Genomic DNA, 14,131 nt, shown 5'->3' with positions numbered 1-14,131 from the left:
AGATACTCCATTATTTACTCCCCTGTTGATGGTCTTTGTCAAAGGCTTTAGTGAGATCAAAAAAAAGGCCACATAGAATGGTTGTTGCAGCTCTCTCCATTTTTCTTCAAATTGGTTGTGCACTAATATCTCGCAGCACAATCTGGGGAATCCACCCCAAAATGCAAGATTAAGGAGATCTTAATTAAAATAAAAATGACCCTGAGGAGTCTTGGAAGGGTGGATGCTCAGAAGATGTTTCATTTTGAGCAAGAATCTGGAACAAAGATTTGCTGTTTTTAAAAATAAGGGGTTCCCCATTTAAGGCACAGGTGAAGTGAAATTCTTTCTCAGGTCATGAATCTTTGGAACTCCAGTTCCTTCAGCTTTTGAAGAAGAGAAATCTTGCACTTTTTGAGGCGGAGGTAGCTTAGATAATGTTAAGCAAGGTTGAGAAGTTACTGGATAAACAAGATCATGAAGTTGGCCTTGCAATTAGATCAACCATGACAGGGTGGAGTTGACTTGATGAGCTGAGTATTGTCGGATCCAGTTATTTTCGAATCCGCTGGTTCTTTCAGGAGTCCAAGTGCTTCACAAAGTTTTATTGGAAAACAAAGACACAGTCACAGAGCACATGGCACTAGCTTTACTACCAGGAGATGAGTGGAGACAAAGGAACTAAAATGAGGGAGGGGGAAGAGAGCAAGAGAGTGATTAACAAAAAAATGACACCCTTTTATACCTGAGATAAGAAGTTCTACTTGAGTAACAATAGTCCAATCAGAAAACCTATTAGATACCTGTGGCAAAATCAACCAATGAGAAAACACGTATTCACCTGATGAACAAACCAATAAGCTAAGAAGCGGTTACACCTTGTACAGCCACTTGAGGTATACAAGGTACGCTATATATGTTTAAAAAAACTATTTAAAACAGTTGAATCCAACAGTGGCCTACTGCTCCTAATTCATATGTTTGTATAACACTGGAGATACAAACAGCTTGTATCAAATTACAGACAGCTCAAAGCAAAATCAGAAGCTTGATATTGGCACTTTAAATATAATGGAAGACCTGACGTACTTGACTTCTGCATTGAAGTCCAAATGCAAAACTCAACTGTAATCTAGCTCACTAAATTCTGCAAAATAAAAACAGCAATCTCTTAAATATTATGTTATTGCCAAATAAAGCTGATGCTTTTGTTGTTGCCTTTTATAAAATTCATTTTGTTTATCTTAAGCTGCATGAGTTCTTAGGTGCTCAGTTTTCTTTCGCTCTACATGGCAACTTAGCAAATCTAAAATAGACAGGTAGTGTTGAAATCCTAGTTTTTGGGGAGATATTTCTGTGTAATTGGATTTTTTTTTGCTCCAACATTTGCAATTTTTTTCCCCCCTTTTATCTTTCACTTTTGTTTTTACTCAACAGCAATAACTCATTCAGAAATATTATTACACAGGTGCTGGTAGTTTATACAATCTCTTAGACGTGATCATTTTTGATATATCCAGTGAGAATTGGAGGGTAACTGATTGAGGTGGTAATATTTTGGAACCAAATACCGGTTTCACCCAGTGCCAAGTCTCTTGCACTTTCCACCAAGTGATCACCAAATTCTAATTCTATGTATCAAATGGTAATGGCTGATTTATTTACTTCTAGTCTCAACTTTGGGGCAAATTGTAGTGTATATACCACTAAAATTATTGAGAAATTAATGCGACACAGATGGATATCAAATCTGTGACTTCATTTTTATTTGTATTCAATACTACAATCAGTGATACATCAAACCAGTTGGAAAATAAGTTTCTTAAATATTAGAAAAAACTTAATATTACTACAGCAGTATTGTATTTGTTCCTATTTTCTGAAGAAAACCATGTCATTTTACATATTTATATATCATAAACTCCCTTCATTTGGGTGATTTGATGGGTTTTCACGGTTTTTAGGAAGTATAGCTTGCTGAGCTGTGAGGCCAATGTGATTGCAATGCTATTAACATGTGCGTCTAATGGTGCTTCTTAGACTCCTGTACTATTTTCAGTTAAATGAATTGTCTATTGAGAGTTTTATAAGATGTTTACTTTTCCTTCATGCAGGATTGGAGTTGCATTTGCTGGATCTGATGACAATAGTGTAATACTTAACACATTTGGAAAGATTGAAAGGTAACACAAAACTCTATAGATAGCCTTAATGTGCTGTTTAACATTGTAGTAAGAAATTTTAAATCCAGGTTTTTCAAATCCAGAAATGAATTTTTCTTTCTGTTTCAATACACACAAAATGCTGGAGGAACTCAGCAGGTCAGGCAGCATCAACGGAGGGAAATAAACAGTCGACGTTTACATTTTTTCCCCCTTATTTCCTGAATGTACAATTCCACTGGTATCACATCTTCATGTGGTAATGCACTGCATCGATAATTGTTGTCAGATGGTTGTTTGGAGGCATTCCAGTTCCCAATTCTATATCTCTCCACTATCTGCATACAAACATGCATTTTACCCCCAAAACTGACTGGATTGCAATCAAGCAGGCCTCCAGCTTATCTTACTATCATAAGATATATCACAAGTCCAAGGCCAATTGGAACACTCCTGAAACTGTTCTGAATGGCATTGGATTTCTCACTACAAGAACTCAGTTTCGCCAACCCTAGATTGCTATGTTAATATATTTAAACATAAAGAATCAGATTTATTATCACTGACATATGACATGAAATTTATTGTTTTGCAGCAGCAGTACAATGTTAAAACATAAAAATCTGTAAATTACAAAAATAAATAGTGCAAGAAAAAAAGGAATAATGAGGTAGTGTTCATGGATCATTCAGAAATCTGATTTTAACACTGCAGTATTGGCACCAAGCTTCCACTTGCGTTGATGCTACACGGAATGAATATTTTCTATAATTACTCTATTATCAACCACAACATCCTTATCAGTATTGAGACCCTCAGTGTAGTTGGACTTTTAATGATACTGCTGCCGTCTCAGTGAAAAGTTATTTCATTCATTAGTTTATTGAAATACAAATGCCACTGGATTAACATGAGATAAAAGCAGAAATGATAACTGAAAGCACAAGCTTCAGATATATAGCTGGCAGTTTAAAAATTGCTTAATTCCCTATTACTTTTTTTTTGCTTTCTCCCTTTTTGCAGATACAAACTTCTTGATGTTTTAGAGTTTGATGCAGATCGCAGGCGAATGAGTGTGATTGTTGAAACACCAGAAGGTACATTGGTGTTACATTCTAACTGATAAATTTGAGAACACCAAGATGCATCTTTTTAATACACACAAAATGTGTGAATGCAAGCAAAAGCTTGAATATTTAATTATTATGGAAATACTCAGTAGATCAGGCTGCCTCTGTGAGGAGAGAAACGGCTAACATTTCAGATCAAAGGACCTTCATTACCAACCGCTGTTAAGAGATGACAACGCTTACTGGCATTGAGTCCTCTGGTTAAATTTTATTTAATTTCTAGTTAGGCAGTCGGTCTGATCATATGTTTTAAAAGCATGATTTTTCCAGTCTCTCTCTTTATTTTGTAAACCTTTTATGAGATTTGCATACACACAATATCATGTTAATGAATAAGTGTAGACATTCAATAGATTTACCTGGAAATATTTCTTCTATTGAGAGGTGACAACATCTACTTTGTTTCAGGAAAATTGGTAATGTTCACTAAAGGGGCAGAATCCTCCGTCCTTCCATTGGCAAGAACAGGGGCAGTATCTGTAATGAGTGCACATGTGGATGAACTTGCTATGGTAAGTTTTGCATCTTTTTGTGGAATTATAGATTGAGAAATTAGGCTGTACAGCTCCTATTTATCAGGCATTTAAGCAACCTCCTAATACTCAAATGGAAGCTGCAATTTGCATTCTGGAAACAATCTTAGTAAAAGGTTATGTGTGGAATTAATGACCATTGATAGCATGCAGAGGAGACAGATATCTGCCAGATGCTAACTGCACAACTGCAACCACTGTGGTTATCAATTTCCCTTTGCCTCTTAACTTCTTGTGTATTTGGCTCCTACCAGGCTGCTGATGGAATATAAACAATATCATGCACTCTGACAAGATGGCATCCACTGTTTTCTCCCAACTCTTTGACCCAACCACAATCCTTGCCCCTGCACATTTCTGCCCAGTGTATAACCAAATCCAGGTGCACCCACAATCAGAGTCTGTGTCTGAGTTGATGGCTGCATGTGCAAGGCAACGTGACTGTCTCTCTTCATCTTCACGGTCTTCTCTTCCTTCATGAAAGTTCCCATTCTTGGTTATCTGAAGAAAAATGGAGCAAGGTTTGAGATATGCTGAGGGGAGAGGAGAAAAATAGTGTGTACTTAAACATTTGCAACTTCAGAGTCAGAGTTTGCGACATGAGGAAGTAGTTGGATGGGTGAGTATGGATTAGTTATGCTTACTGCTGTCTTCCCCAAGGAGGTTAAAGCATGAAATGTGCTTGTTCTCTGGTCCCTTCCTGATTCCTTCTCTTCTGCACTTCAGTTACAGTGAAATGTTAAGTGACTGTTGTGTTATTTGAATAATGTAGCTTTCATGGTTGTAGAGCCCTGAGTTGAGAGTCTGAGGCTTGTAATGGTCCTGCACGTGCGAGGATGATATAAAGCATGTGCATTAAAAGGTTGAGTGCTAATTAATTCAAATTGTTAGGTAGGTGATTCAGATGTAATAGTTTGAGCAGTGGGTAAAGTTAGTAGTCAGTTGGTAACATGGCATTTGAAGATGACAATTTGTCAGATTGTTAAATTTCTGCATCAATATTTAACCTGAAGCAGCACTGCAACTCTTCAACTAGGAGTGGAAAAACTTGTTGCTCATTCTCTCATATTCAGCTATTGCTCAAAGTATCACAGACCAAATAACTTCTGAGAAAACTGCCACCCTTCATAGCTTCATTTCACCTTTAAGAAGAGTAGGTTGCCATAAAATAGTGCTAAGCATTTGCAGTATTAGGCACACATTAATGCATGTAGCATTGGGCAGTGAAGGGAGTGTTGGGGCATGCAAGAATTTTTTTTAAATGCTCCTGTAATGCCAATTTAGCATGTTTATGTGCAATGCAATGAATGGGCATGGGTTATCTGTGTATTAAAATCCACATCCATTTTCAGAGAAGAACCAGTTTTCCTCCTTGTTGTTTCTAGATGTCCTTGTGCTTTAGAATGAAGTAAAATAAATATCAGCCCAAATATTCATTTTTTGGCACCTTTACAAAATTGTCGAATTCATTTCTCTGCTTGTTTAAACTGCATAAGCCTCCAAGTGGTGCACCAAGATGAATGTTAATAATCACTTCTCTATTTTATTTTCTTCAGTATATTTTACCCTATAGGGTCAAGATTTAATTCCAGTGGTGAACTGCCTGCACTTGCTACCTTTTTATTTGCTCCTAAAGCTATTCAGTTTCTACATGTCAAGGTACTTCCTTGTGCAAAACTGTGCACGGCATAGTGCCATCGTATGAACAAGCCGGAACACATCACAACCACCGCTTGTTAGATAATGCCATAAAGCTTAAACAGCTATCAAACAACAAATACTTCTGTACAGTCCTGAAATTCAGGAACTATTAAAAGTAGATGAAATGATTACTTTTTTTTAAATTATGAATTTAAAGAAAATTTGTAGGCACATTCAAACACTTAAATATTTCAGTAAACCAAATTAAAATAAATTGCCTCATGTTTACCCTTCACTCTCATAGCTACTTCTCCCGACAAAAGAAGCACCTGTGCTGGGGACTTGCAACCAATTTGCAGTCCACCTCTAGACCTCATTAGGCTTCATTAGTGGAATGTTGTCAGCAAAACCCCAATGGCCAACATATTCTGGACTACACTGTTCACATACATGTCCCAAATTTAGTGACACCTAATGCCACCAGAGGCTTATCTCCAAATCTGCCCTTTTCCAGTTTTAATTTGATCTAGCTCCCTTGTGTTAGCTAAAATAGCCACCCATAATCTTCTGGGGTCTATATTTTCTCTCTCACTAGTATAAGAGCTACAGAGTGGGTGAGCACATGAGCAGGCGGGTAATGGTTATTGCAGTTGTTTTGCGATGTGCATGAAGATAGTTGACATTGGTAATTTTGTTAATGATTGGTATAGTTTTGTTCTGCTCACTGACCAATAGTAACACCTGATTTGTGTGGATAAATTATTTCCTGGACTAGAGCAGCTTGGGAAAGTTTAAATATATTCTTAGGAAGTTTGTAATTTTAGGGAATAAAAACAGAAAATACTGCATCTATTCATTGCCGTAGTTTTTCTTGCACTGGAAAATGATTTTGCTTTATTTTCCACAGGCAATGATCCATCACATTATTACGCTTGGTTGGCAGTTAGTTATTGTGCTAATCAATGTGTGGTGTGACATATTAGTGAATGATTTTGGTTTACTCATTTTGGACATCCATTGTTAACAGGTCCTCCCAAATTGGGAATAACTTGAGAGACAGAGTTAAGATCCCTCTGCCTTGCTCCAATTTCACCCCTTCTAATAGCATGGCCATTAATTGTGCAGATTTCTGTATCCTCCAAGTGCGATTTAAAATTAGTGCCAGTTGGCATGTGCTAATTGCTTAAATTAGCAACAGTTTGTTCAACTAGTGCATGCCCTCCAAAAGCGGATGGACATGACCCAAATTCATTTACATCAGATTGTTAATATTCTTCAGACAAGAATGCATTCAATTTGTCTGGCCCTAATTTGAACTTGGGCTCCAGGAGTAAAGGCCTGCTGCACCAAACAATCCACTGTCATCAGCATTACATTTTTCTTTTATTTGGTAATGGTATTTGATATTCAAGGATCCTAAAAAGGAAGTAGATACCAAAAGTAATGAAAAGGACGAAATAGTTTTGAGAAACGCAAATTTTAACCAATCTAGCAAACCATGGGGTTTTTAAAACAGTTATAACTCCAGAATTTAATCATTAACTCATTTAAATGGTTACATTACAGAAGGAGGCAGTTCAGCCCGTCATGTCCATGCCAGTTCTCTGCCAGAAGCAGCTTCCTTGTTCCACCCCCAGTCTCTTCTCCTTACCTTGCAAATTTCGTCTTGCCATATGTTTATCCAATTCACTTCAGAAGACCGCAATGGAACCTACCTCCCCCACATCTGCAGGCAGTGCATTCCAGATTCTAAGTATACACTGTATTTTTAAAATAAATTCAGCTTTTCCTCATCCCTTCTTAACTCTCTTCCTTTTATTTTATACCTGTGACCTCTACTCCTCATCTCCTCCATCAACAGGAACAGTTTCCCACCATCCATTCTGTCCTGGCACCTCATCATTTTATATATTTATATATGATCTCCCCTTGGCCTTCTTCAAAGAAACCAGGCTCAGCCCCAACATCTCTAACCTATCCTTGCAACTGTAGTCTTTCATGCCAGGAACCATCCTCTCAATCCTTTCTAATGCCTACATTGCTTCTCCTCCTAGAGAGAGAATCTTGAAAAAGTGGATGCAATTATAAGGTAATGGGGCTGTCATTTGAAACTGAGGTGTGTAGGAATTTCTTCTTGCAGAGGGTGATGGATCTCTCAAATCCTCTACCCAGAGGATTAGGTGACTAGATCACTGGAGGTATTTGAAGAGGAGGTAGTTTAATTTGAGAAAGATCGGGCAAATCAGCATGGTGAGGAACTGACACGAAGAGGAGTTGAGTCCTGAGGCATATCAGGAATGATCGTATTGAATGGCAGGTAGGCTCGGGGCCAGGTGGTCTATTTCTGCTCCCATTTTGGTACTCCTGCCAAAATGTGACATCTCACATTTCTCCACAGTAAACTTTGTCCACCACATATTTGCCCATTCTATCCCATCTGTTGTATCCTGCTACAATTTATCACTATCCTCTCATAGTTCACAATACTGCGCATTTAGAAATTATGCGTTCAAATACTTCCAAGTCTAAGTCATTACTTCATCAAAACAAAATAGTGGCTCTGACACTGATCCCTGTGGAATGCTGCTGTTCACCTCCCTCCAGTCTTTAAAAAGAAAATCAGCATAACCCTCTCCTGTATGTTACTTAGCCAAATTTATTTCCATGCTATTATGCCATGTGCTTCAATTTTATTTTGATAATCCTGTTATGCAGCACTTTATTAAATGCCTTCTAAAGTCAATATACACTACATTAAATGCATTACCCTCATTAATTCTATCAATTTGATTAAATTACAATTTGCTATTTAATTGATCCATGCTATTTTGTCCTATTCCATTTTCCTCCAGGTGACTTTTAATCCTATCCTGGTTCAATGTTTCTTAAAGGTTTCCCACTCTAAGATTAAACTGATAGGCCTGTAGTCCTTTTATGAACAAGGGAGTTACTTGTCATTCTCCAGTCCTCTGGCAACAATCCTGTATCCAAGGCCAGTTGAAAGATTATGAACAGTGCATTGCATTTTTTTTTCTCCCATACTTCCCTCCAAATCTTAGGATACATCCCACCTGGTGATTTACCTTATACTTTTCTAATACCTCCATGCTATCAATTTTTAATGTATCTAAAGCCTCAATCATCTTCTCCTTCACTATTACTTTGGAAGTACTTTCTTCCCTCAAAGACATGCTAAATACTCATTAAGTGCCTTTAAGATCTATGTGCAAATCGCACAAATAAGCCTCAGTCCTCTATATACTACTCTTTTACTACTTGTATGCCTACAAAATACTGCTAAATTCACATTTTTGCAGCTACTCTTTTCACATACCTCTTAGATTCTCTGATCTTAATTTTTCAATTCTCCTCTGATTCTTTTTAATTCTTGCTGGTATTAAACAACTTGACATTAGTCCATTGGCAGTTTTTTTTTTGGCTTTCTCTTCCTCTTAGATTATTTACATACAGATGGAAGTCAGAAGGCATGGGTTCAAGTCCCATTCCTGAGGCTTAAGGATATCAATGAAACTGACATTGAAATTATTTATTGGACAGTACTGAGTATCAGAGCCAATGCCACCTGGTCAAATGGGCATACACTACGCCTAGGTGATGCTTTGAAAAAAGAACCTGCAGTCTCAGCCAAGCTGCCCAAATGCTTTTGGTCAAGCATGTTGCTGCGATACTGTTGTACCCAATTTTTTGCTATGTTTCCCTGCTTTACAACAAAGAGCTTTTCTTTTCTCAAACCCTGGTTTGCAAGGCTTTGGACATCTTGAAAATGTGTAAAGTGCTACATAAATGGTGAGTTGTGTTTTGTATTTTTTTTTCTAGAAAGGATTACGAACACTCTGTATAGCTTGCAAGTTTCTATCCAAGCAACGAGTATGAAGAGATAGAATCTCGGCTACTTGCAGCCAGGACATCTCTGCACCATCGTGAGCAAGTTGTAGCAGATGTTTTCAATTTTATTGAGAAAGACCTCCACCTGCTGGGAATTTCTGGAATAGAGGACAAGTATGTTTATACTCAGACATTCTTGTTAGTCTTTGAATATTTCCTTCACCATAAAGCTAATTATGCAAATATTTAGTAGTGTTCTGAGTAATATCATATGATTAGAATGAATTTTGTAGATTAAGATTTTGTACATTACTAGAGATGTTTCTGAAATGTTCTTCATTCTTCTGCGTTGTCAGTACTTAAACTATGTTAATTGTGTACTTGAATACTTAAATATTTTGAATTCGGGTTTATACACTTTCAAAATCATTTTATCGGCCTCAAAATCTGAATATGAAGAACACAAGAACAATTTTCAGGCAAGGAGATAAATCGGCATTTGACACATTAAATGAATGCCATATTTTCATGCTAATCATCAACTCCCAACATAGATTCTGTATATTTAAAAATTCAGTTACCATATATACAGTCAGGAATGGTTGTTAAGAGCTGGGCTCTGTGAGATGATCTTCCCCATACTATGTGACCAGAGTTATCACTGGAAAAACTAGGTCCTTAAAGTATTGACAAACCGTTTTTCAACAAAACAAGAGGGGATGTTGAGATAACAGATGGAGGCACTAGAAAGACTTGTTATGCTTAAAGTAAACGAGGTCTAGATCCGATGTATCTTAGATTCTGAGGGTAAAGATTACAAAAGGGTTACCATAATCTTCCAGTCCTCCCTACGTTCAAGAGTGGTGCCTGACAACTGGAAAACGGCAGACATTACACCCTTCTAAAAGAGATGTAAGGGCATTTGCAGGCAACTGTAGATCTGTCAGCTTAACCTTAGTTATTGGGAAGCTTTTGAAACTATAATTAGAATAAGCATTAACAGATACTGGGGCAAGTTTGAGTTGATAAAAGAGAGCCCGAGTGGGTTTGACTCTCACCTGCCTAAGTTCAAGGTTATTTTTAAGAGATAAGATATCTTTATTAGTCACACACACACAGTGAAATGCATCTTTTGCTTGGAGTGTTCTGGGGGCAGCCCGCAAGTGTCGCCACACTTCCAGTGCCAACATAGCATGCCCACAGCTTCCTAACCATACGTCTTTGGAATGTAGGAGGAAACCGGAGCACCCAGAGGAACCCACGCAGACACGGGGAGAACGTACACACTCCTTACAGACTGGCTGGAATTGAGCCCAGGTCGCTGGCACTGTAAAGCGTTATGCTAACCGCTTCACTACCATGCCTGGAACAGCATGAAAAGTGTTAAATAGCCCAAAAATAACAGTCTCTGTGGGTTAGTGTAGCTTGGAAGAACTACTTTATAATCTGCAGAAGATTAATCTGAAGAAAATAGTTTAACATAAGCACATACTGTTTTGTTCTTTCAGTTTTAGACACTACATATAAAGTGTCCCCCTGACCAGCCCAGCTTTCTTTTAATAGCTATTATTATAAATATTGGTACTATTAATGATCACGCAGGTTGTATTGCTGCCTTGACTATATAAGAGTGAAGGCCTAACTCAAAGTGACATTATGGTCTTTAAGTAAGGAACAAGGTCCCAAGCTCCAGAATTTTAAGTTCAAGTAACTGTGCTCCTGGTAACTTTGATAACAGCAATTCTTGGTTATGTCCAGATAGTGAAATTTAATCATGCAAAGATAAAGACATTTTATTGTAGGCAATCTGTTATATTTTATTTGAATTGACATTAGTTGTATGTGACAGTTATTGAACTCATTGTAATAATACATTATTTGAGCAATTTGAATCAAAGTCAGCTGTTTTGTGAGTGGTTGTTTTGTGAGCTGCTGTTTTGACTCCTTTTTAATGCAATATTTCTTAACAGCACAAACTCCGCTGTTTAAAAACATTGCATTTCTGGAAGTTAGCATCTTTAACACACTTCAATTTTGTGGCCCCATTCAATAAACCAGAAGCAGTTCCATTGTAAAAATTCTGGTCAGTTAATGATGGGCTTCAGATCCACATCAGTGTGAACTGAATATCTTAAAAAGGAATTGCTCTCATCTCGAGGGTTTTCAAAAAGTAATTGGGTAAGCACTTAAATTTTTAAATTAAGGTTCTTAAATGAAAAATGTTGATTATAGAGTTACTCATTGATGTGTAAAGGTAGAGTTCTCAAAGTGCTTTATATTGTTCATACGGAATACCAATTAATTACCCATCATCTGTTGTCCAAATTAGTACATATGTTACCTCAATCGCACTCCCTTATAACTTGTTTCTGCCATGAAATGCTTCTTTATGCATATCTAAACTTGAATTTAGATACCTTTCAACAGAAACAAACCATATGAAACATCAAGTCTCTGCTGGCTCCTTGTGGAGAGATCCAGACAGACACATTTTCCCGCACCTGGCCCCAGGGCCCTACAAATTATTTTCCATTGTGTTTATTCAATTCTCTTTTGAAAGCCCTGATTGTTTCAGTTTCTACTATTGCAGACAGTATACCAACCAACCACTAGTACTCTCTGCACTTGTATTTTTTTCATTGCTAAGTCTGTAATCCCTTGCTTTTTGAATTATTTAATGGAGGTAGCTTCTCTTTATTTATCTCTCCAAAGCTAGTGTACTCTCAGATCTCAGTAATTTTATAGCTGAGATTCCTCTTCCCTGGAACCATTCTGGTAAATCTTGCCTGCAGCTTCTCTGGGATCTTCACACCATTCCTAAAGTAATAAAGATCTGAAGTTATGGTTTACTTTCTTTGTCTAATGGAAAGTTTCTACAGATTTATAAGGATGCAAATGAGTTGTGTTTTGGGACCAGAATGCCCCTAGTCTATCAAGGTCACCTTTGTACACCTTTCCTTTGTGAAGACAAAAGCTAGCTGTGGTGCTGCAATACATTACTTGTGAGTCCTACTGGAATTTAAATTAAATTTCAGGTGTTTATGAAAACAGTAATGACCTGATAAGAGTTGCTCCTAAGACATCAAAATGGCTTGCTTTCATTTAAAAATGTAGACAATAGATGGGTGTTTATCATTCACCAAGCAGCAGTAATTTGAACATAACTTTTATTGTTTCTTCTATCTGTTTTCACCTGCCCCCATTTTCCTTTTGTCTCCTGAGGATGAGGACTCATTATAGGTATGTTTCCAATGAAGTATGGAGTTTTAGTACCTCAGACAAGTAATTATTTTTCATATGCAAGTCCAGGAAATTACATGCAGTGCATTTGACCAAGGCATATCAAGCTGAACTTGTTTCTGAGCCCATCCCTACCCCCCTGTGTATTTTGCTAATGTCACTGAATAGCCATTTCTATAGTAAAAATGAGACATTACATGATGTTAAGTATTTCCATATGTTTGGATCTTGTTCCAGGTTGCAAGACAAAGTACCTGAGACAATTGAAGCTCTTAAATTGGCAGGCATCAAAGTGTGGGTTCTTACGGGCGATAAACAAGAAACTGCAATTAGTGTGTGTTTATCCAGTGGACATTTTCACAAGACGATGAATATTTTGGAACTTACCAATCAGAAATCTGACAGTGAATGTGCCGAGCAACTTCGTAGGCTTAGTATCAGGTAATCGGATTCTCTTTTGACAAGTTTCTGTCGTATGTAGGTTAAACTATTGTGCATTTTGTGATTTGTGCACTGAATTAGTTCTAGAAAAGTCACTTATCAATTCTTGGATACTGATATCTTAAGAGTTGCATTTGCCTTTAATGTATACCTTCCATCACCGTTTCTTTAATCCCACAACAAGTTGCATTTACATTGCACCTTTTGACAGTAAAATCTCTTGTGGCAGTTCACAGAAGTAATCAGGCAAAATCATTAAGCCAAAAAAGGATGTTAAGTATGAGACCAGAGTTTGGCCAGAAAAGTAGGACTTGAGAAGGGCCTGACACGAGGAGGGGCGAGATGAGATTTAAATATAAGCATGAGAATTTTTAATGTATGGATAGGATGCAGAATATTTTAGCAACATTTTGAGAATGAAGATGGGACATCGGGGAAATATTGAAACAGTTGAATCTGTGTGCTAAATACATGAGTACGGTTTTTTTCAGCAGCTAAGCCAAGATAAGGGCAGAAATGGAGGTAGAAATGAGAAAGTTTAAAGATATTCAGCAAGAAAGGCTAAGCAAATAGTCAAACAGTACACAAAGACTCTGTATTGTTCAGTTCTACCTGAGCAAAAAGCTTAGAAATGGAGTGCGTCTTCAATGCATGGCTTGTAGCATGGGGTGAAGATGATGGCTTTACTCTCTTGAATTGAAAGAAAATGCCACTTACAAGCTGACGGTGGTGAGAAAGGTGGTGGGGAGATAAAGCTGTCTTTCTTCAGTGTGTGCATAATAACTGACTGTAGATCAGAAGAGGCCAACCTTGGATTCACTGAAGTTTTCTGAAAATTGCAGGCATGGGAAGGGAAGGTAACGATGGAAATATAATGCTCATTATAAATTGATTGTCCATACTTTTACTCTGAACCAATTAGCTATCAAAATCCTCACAGTATGCATATCAATTGGTGGTTAAAGCTGTTATGTTTAATGCAGTCAAAGAGTTCTCTCTAACACTATTGGAATATTAGCTACCCTCTGGTATAAACATTTCCATGAAAGCTGGTAGAGCATGACTGATAACGTATTTGTGTGTATCTAATTCCTTATAAAGCAAGCTTTTATTCTATAAGTTAGAAGGGTTGCATTTTGTCACTGAAATGTATAAGTTA

At 37.3% G+C, this 14,131-nt stretch overlaps 1 protein-coding gene across 1 annotated transcript in view; it reads left to right on the top strand.

Moving 5' to 3' along the window:
• The window catches only part of atp11b (ATPase phospholipid transporting 11B (putative)), a 125,492-nt gene that overhangs the window by 51,572 nt on the left and 59,789 nt on the right, over nt 1-14,131 (top strand). Inside the window, 6 exon segments of the mRNA XM_052018626.1 lie at nt 2,094-2,162; nt 3,165-3,238; nt 3,680-3,783; nt 9,283-9,330; nt 9,332-9,465; nt 12,769-12,972. Coding sequence (XP_051874586.1) covers nt 2,094-2,162; nt 3,165-3,238; nt 3,680-3,783; nt 9,283-9,330; nt 9,332-9,465; nt 12,769-12,972 — 633 coding nt within the window.

Source organism: Pristis pectinata, chromosome 6 (assembly GCF_009764475.1).
Source record: "Pristis pectinata isolate sPriPec2 chromosome 6, sPriPec2.1.pri, whole genome shotgun sequence".
NCBI lineage: Eukaryota > Metazoa > Chordata > Chondrichthyes > Rhinopristiformes > Pristidae > Pristis > Pristis pectinata.
The sequence above is the reverse complement of the archived record's forward strand: the minus strand, read 5'-3'. Positions and strand labels throughout refer to the sequence as shown.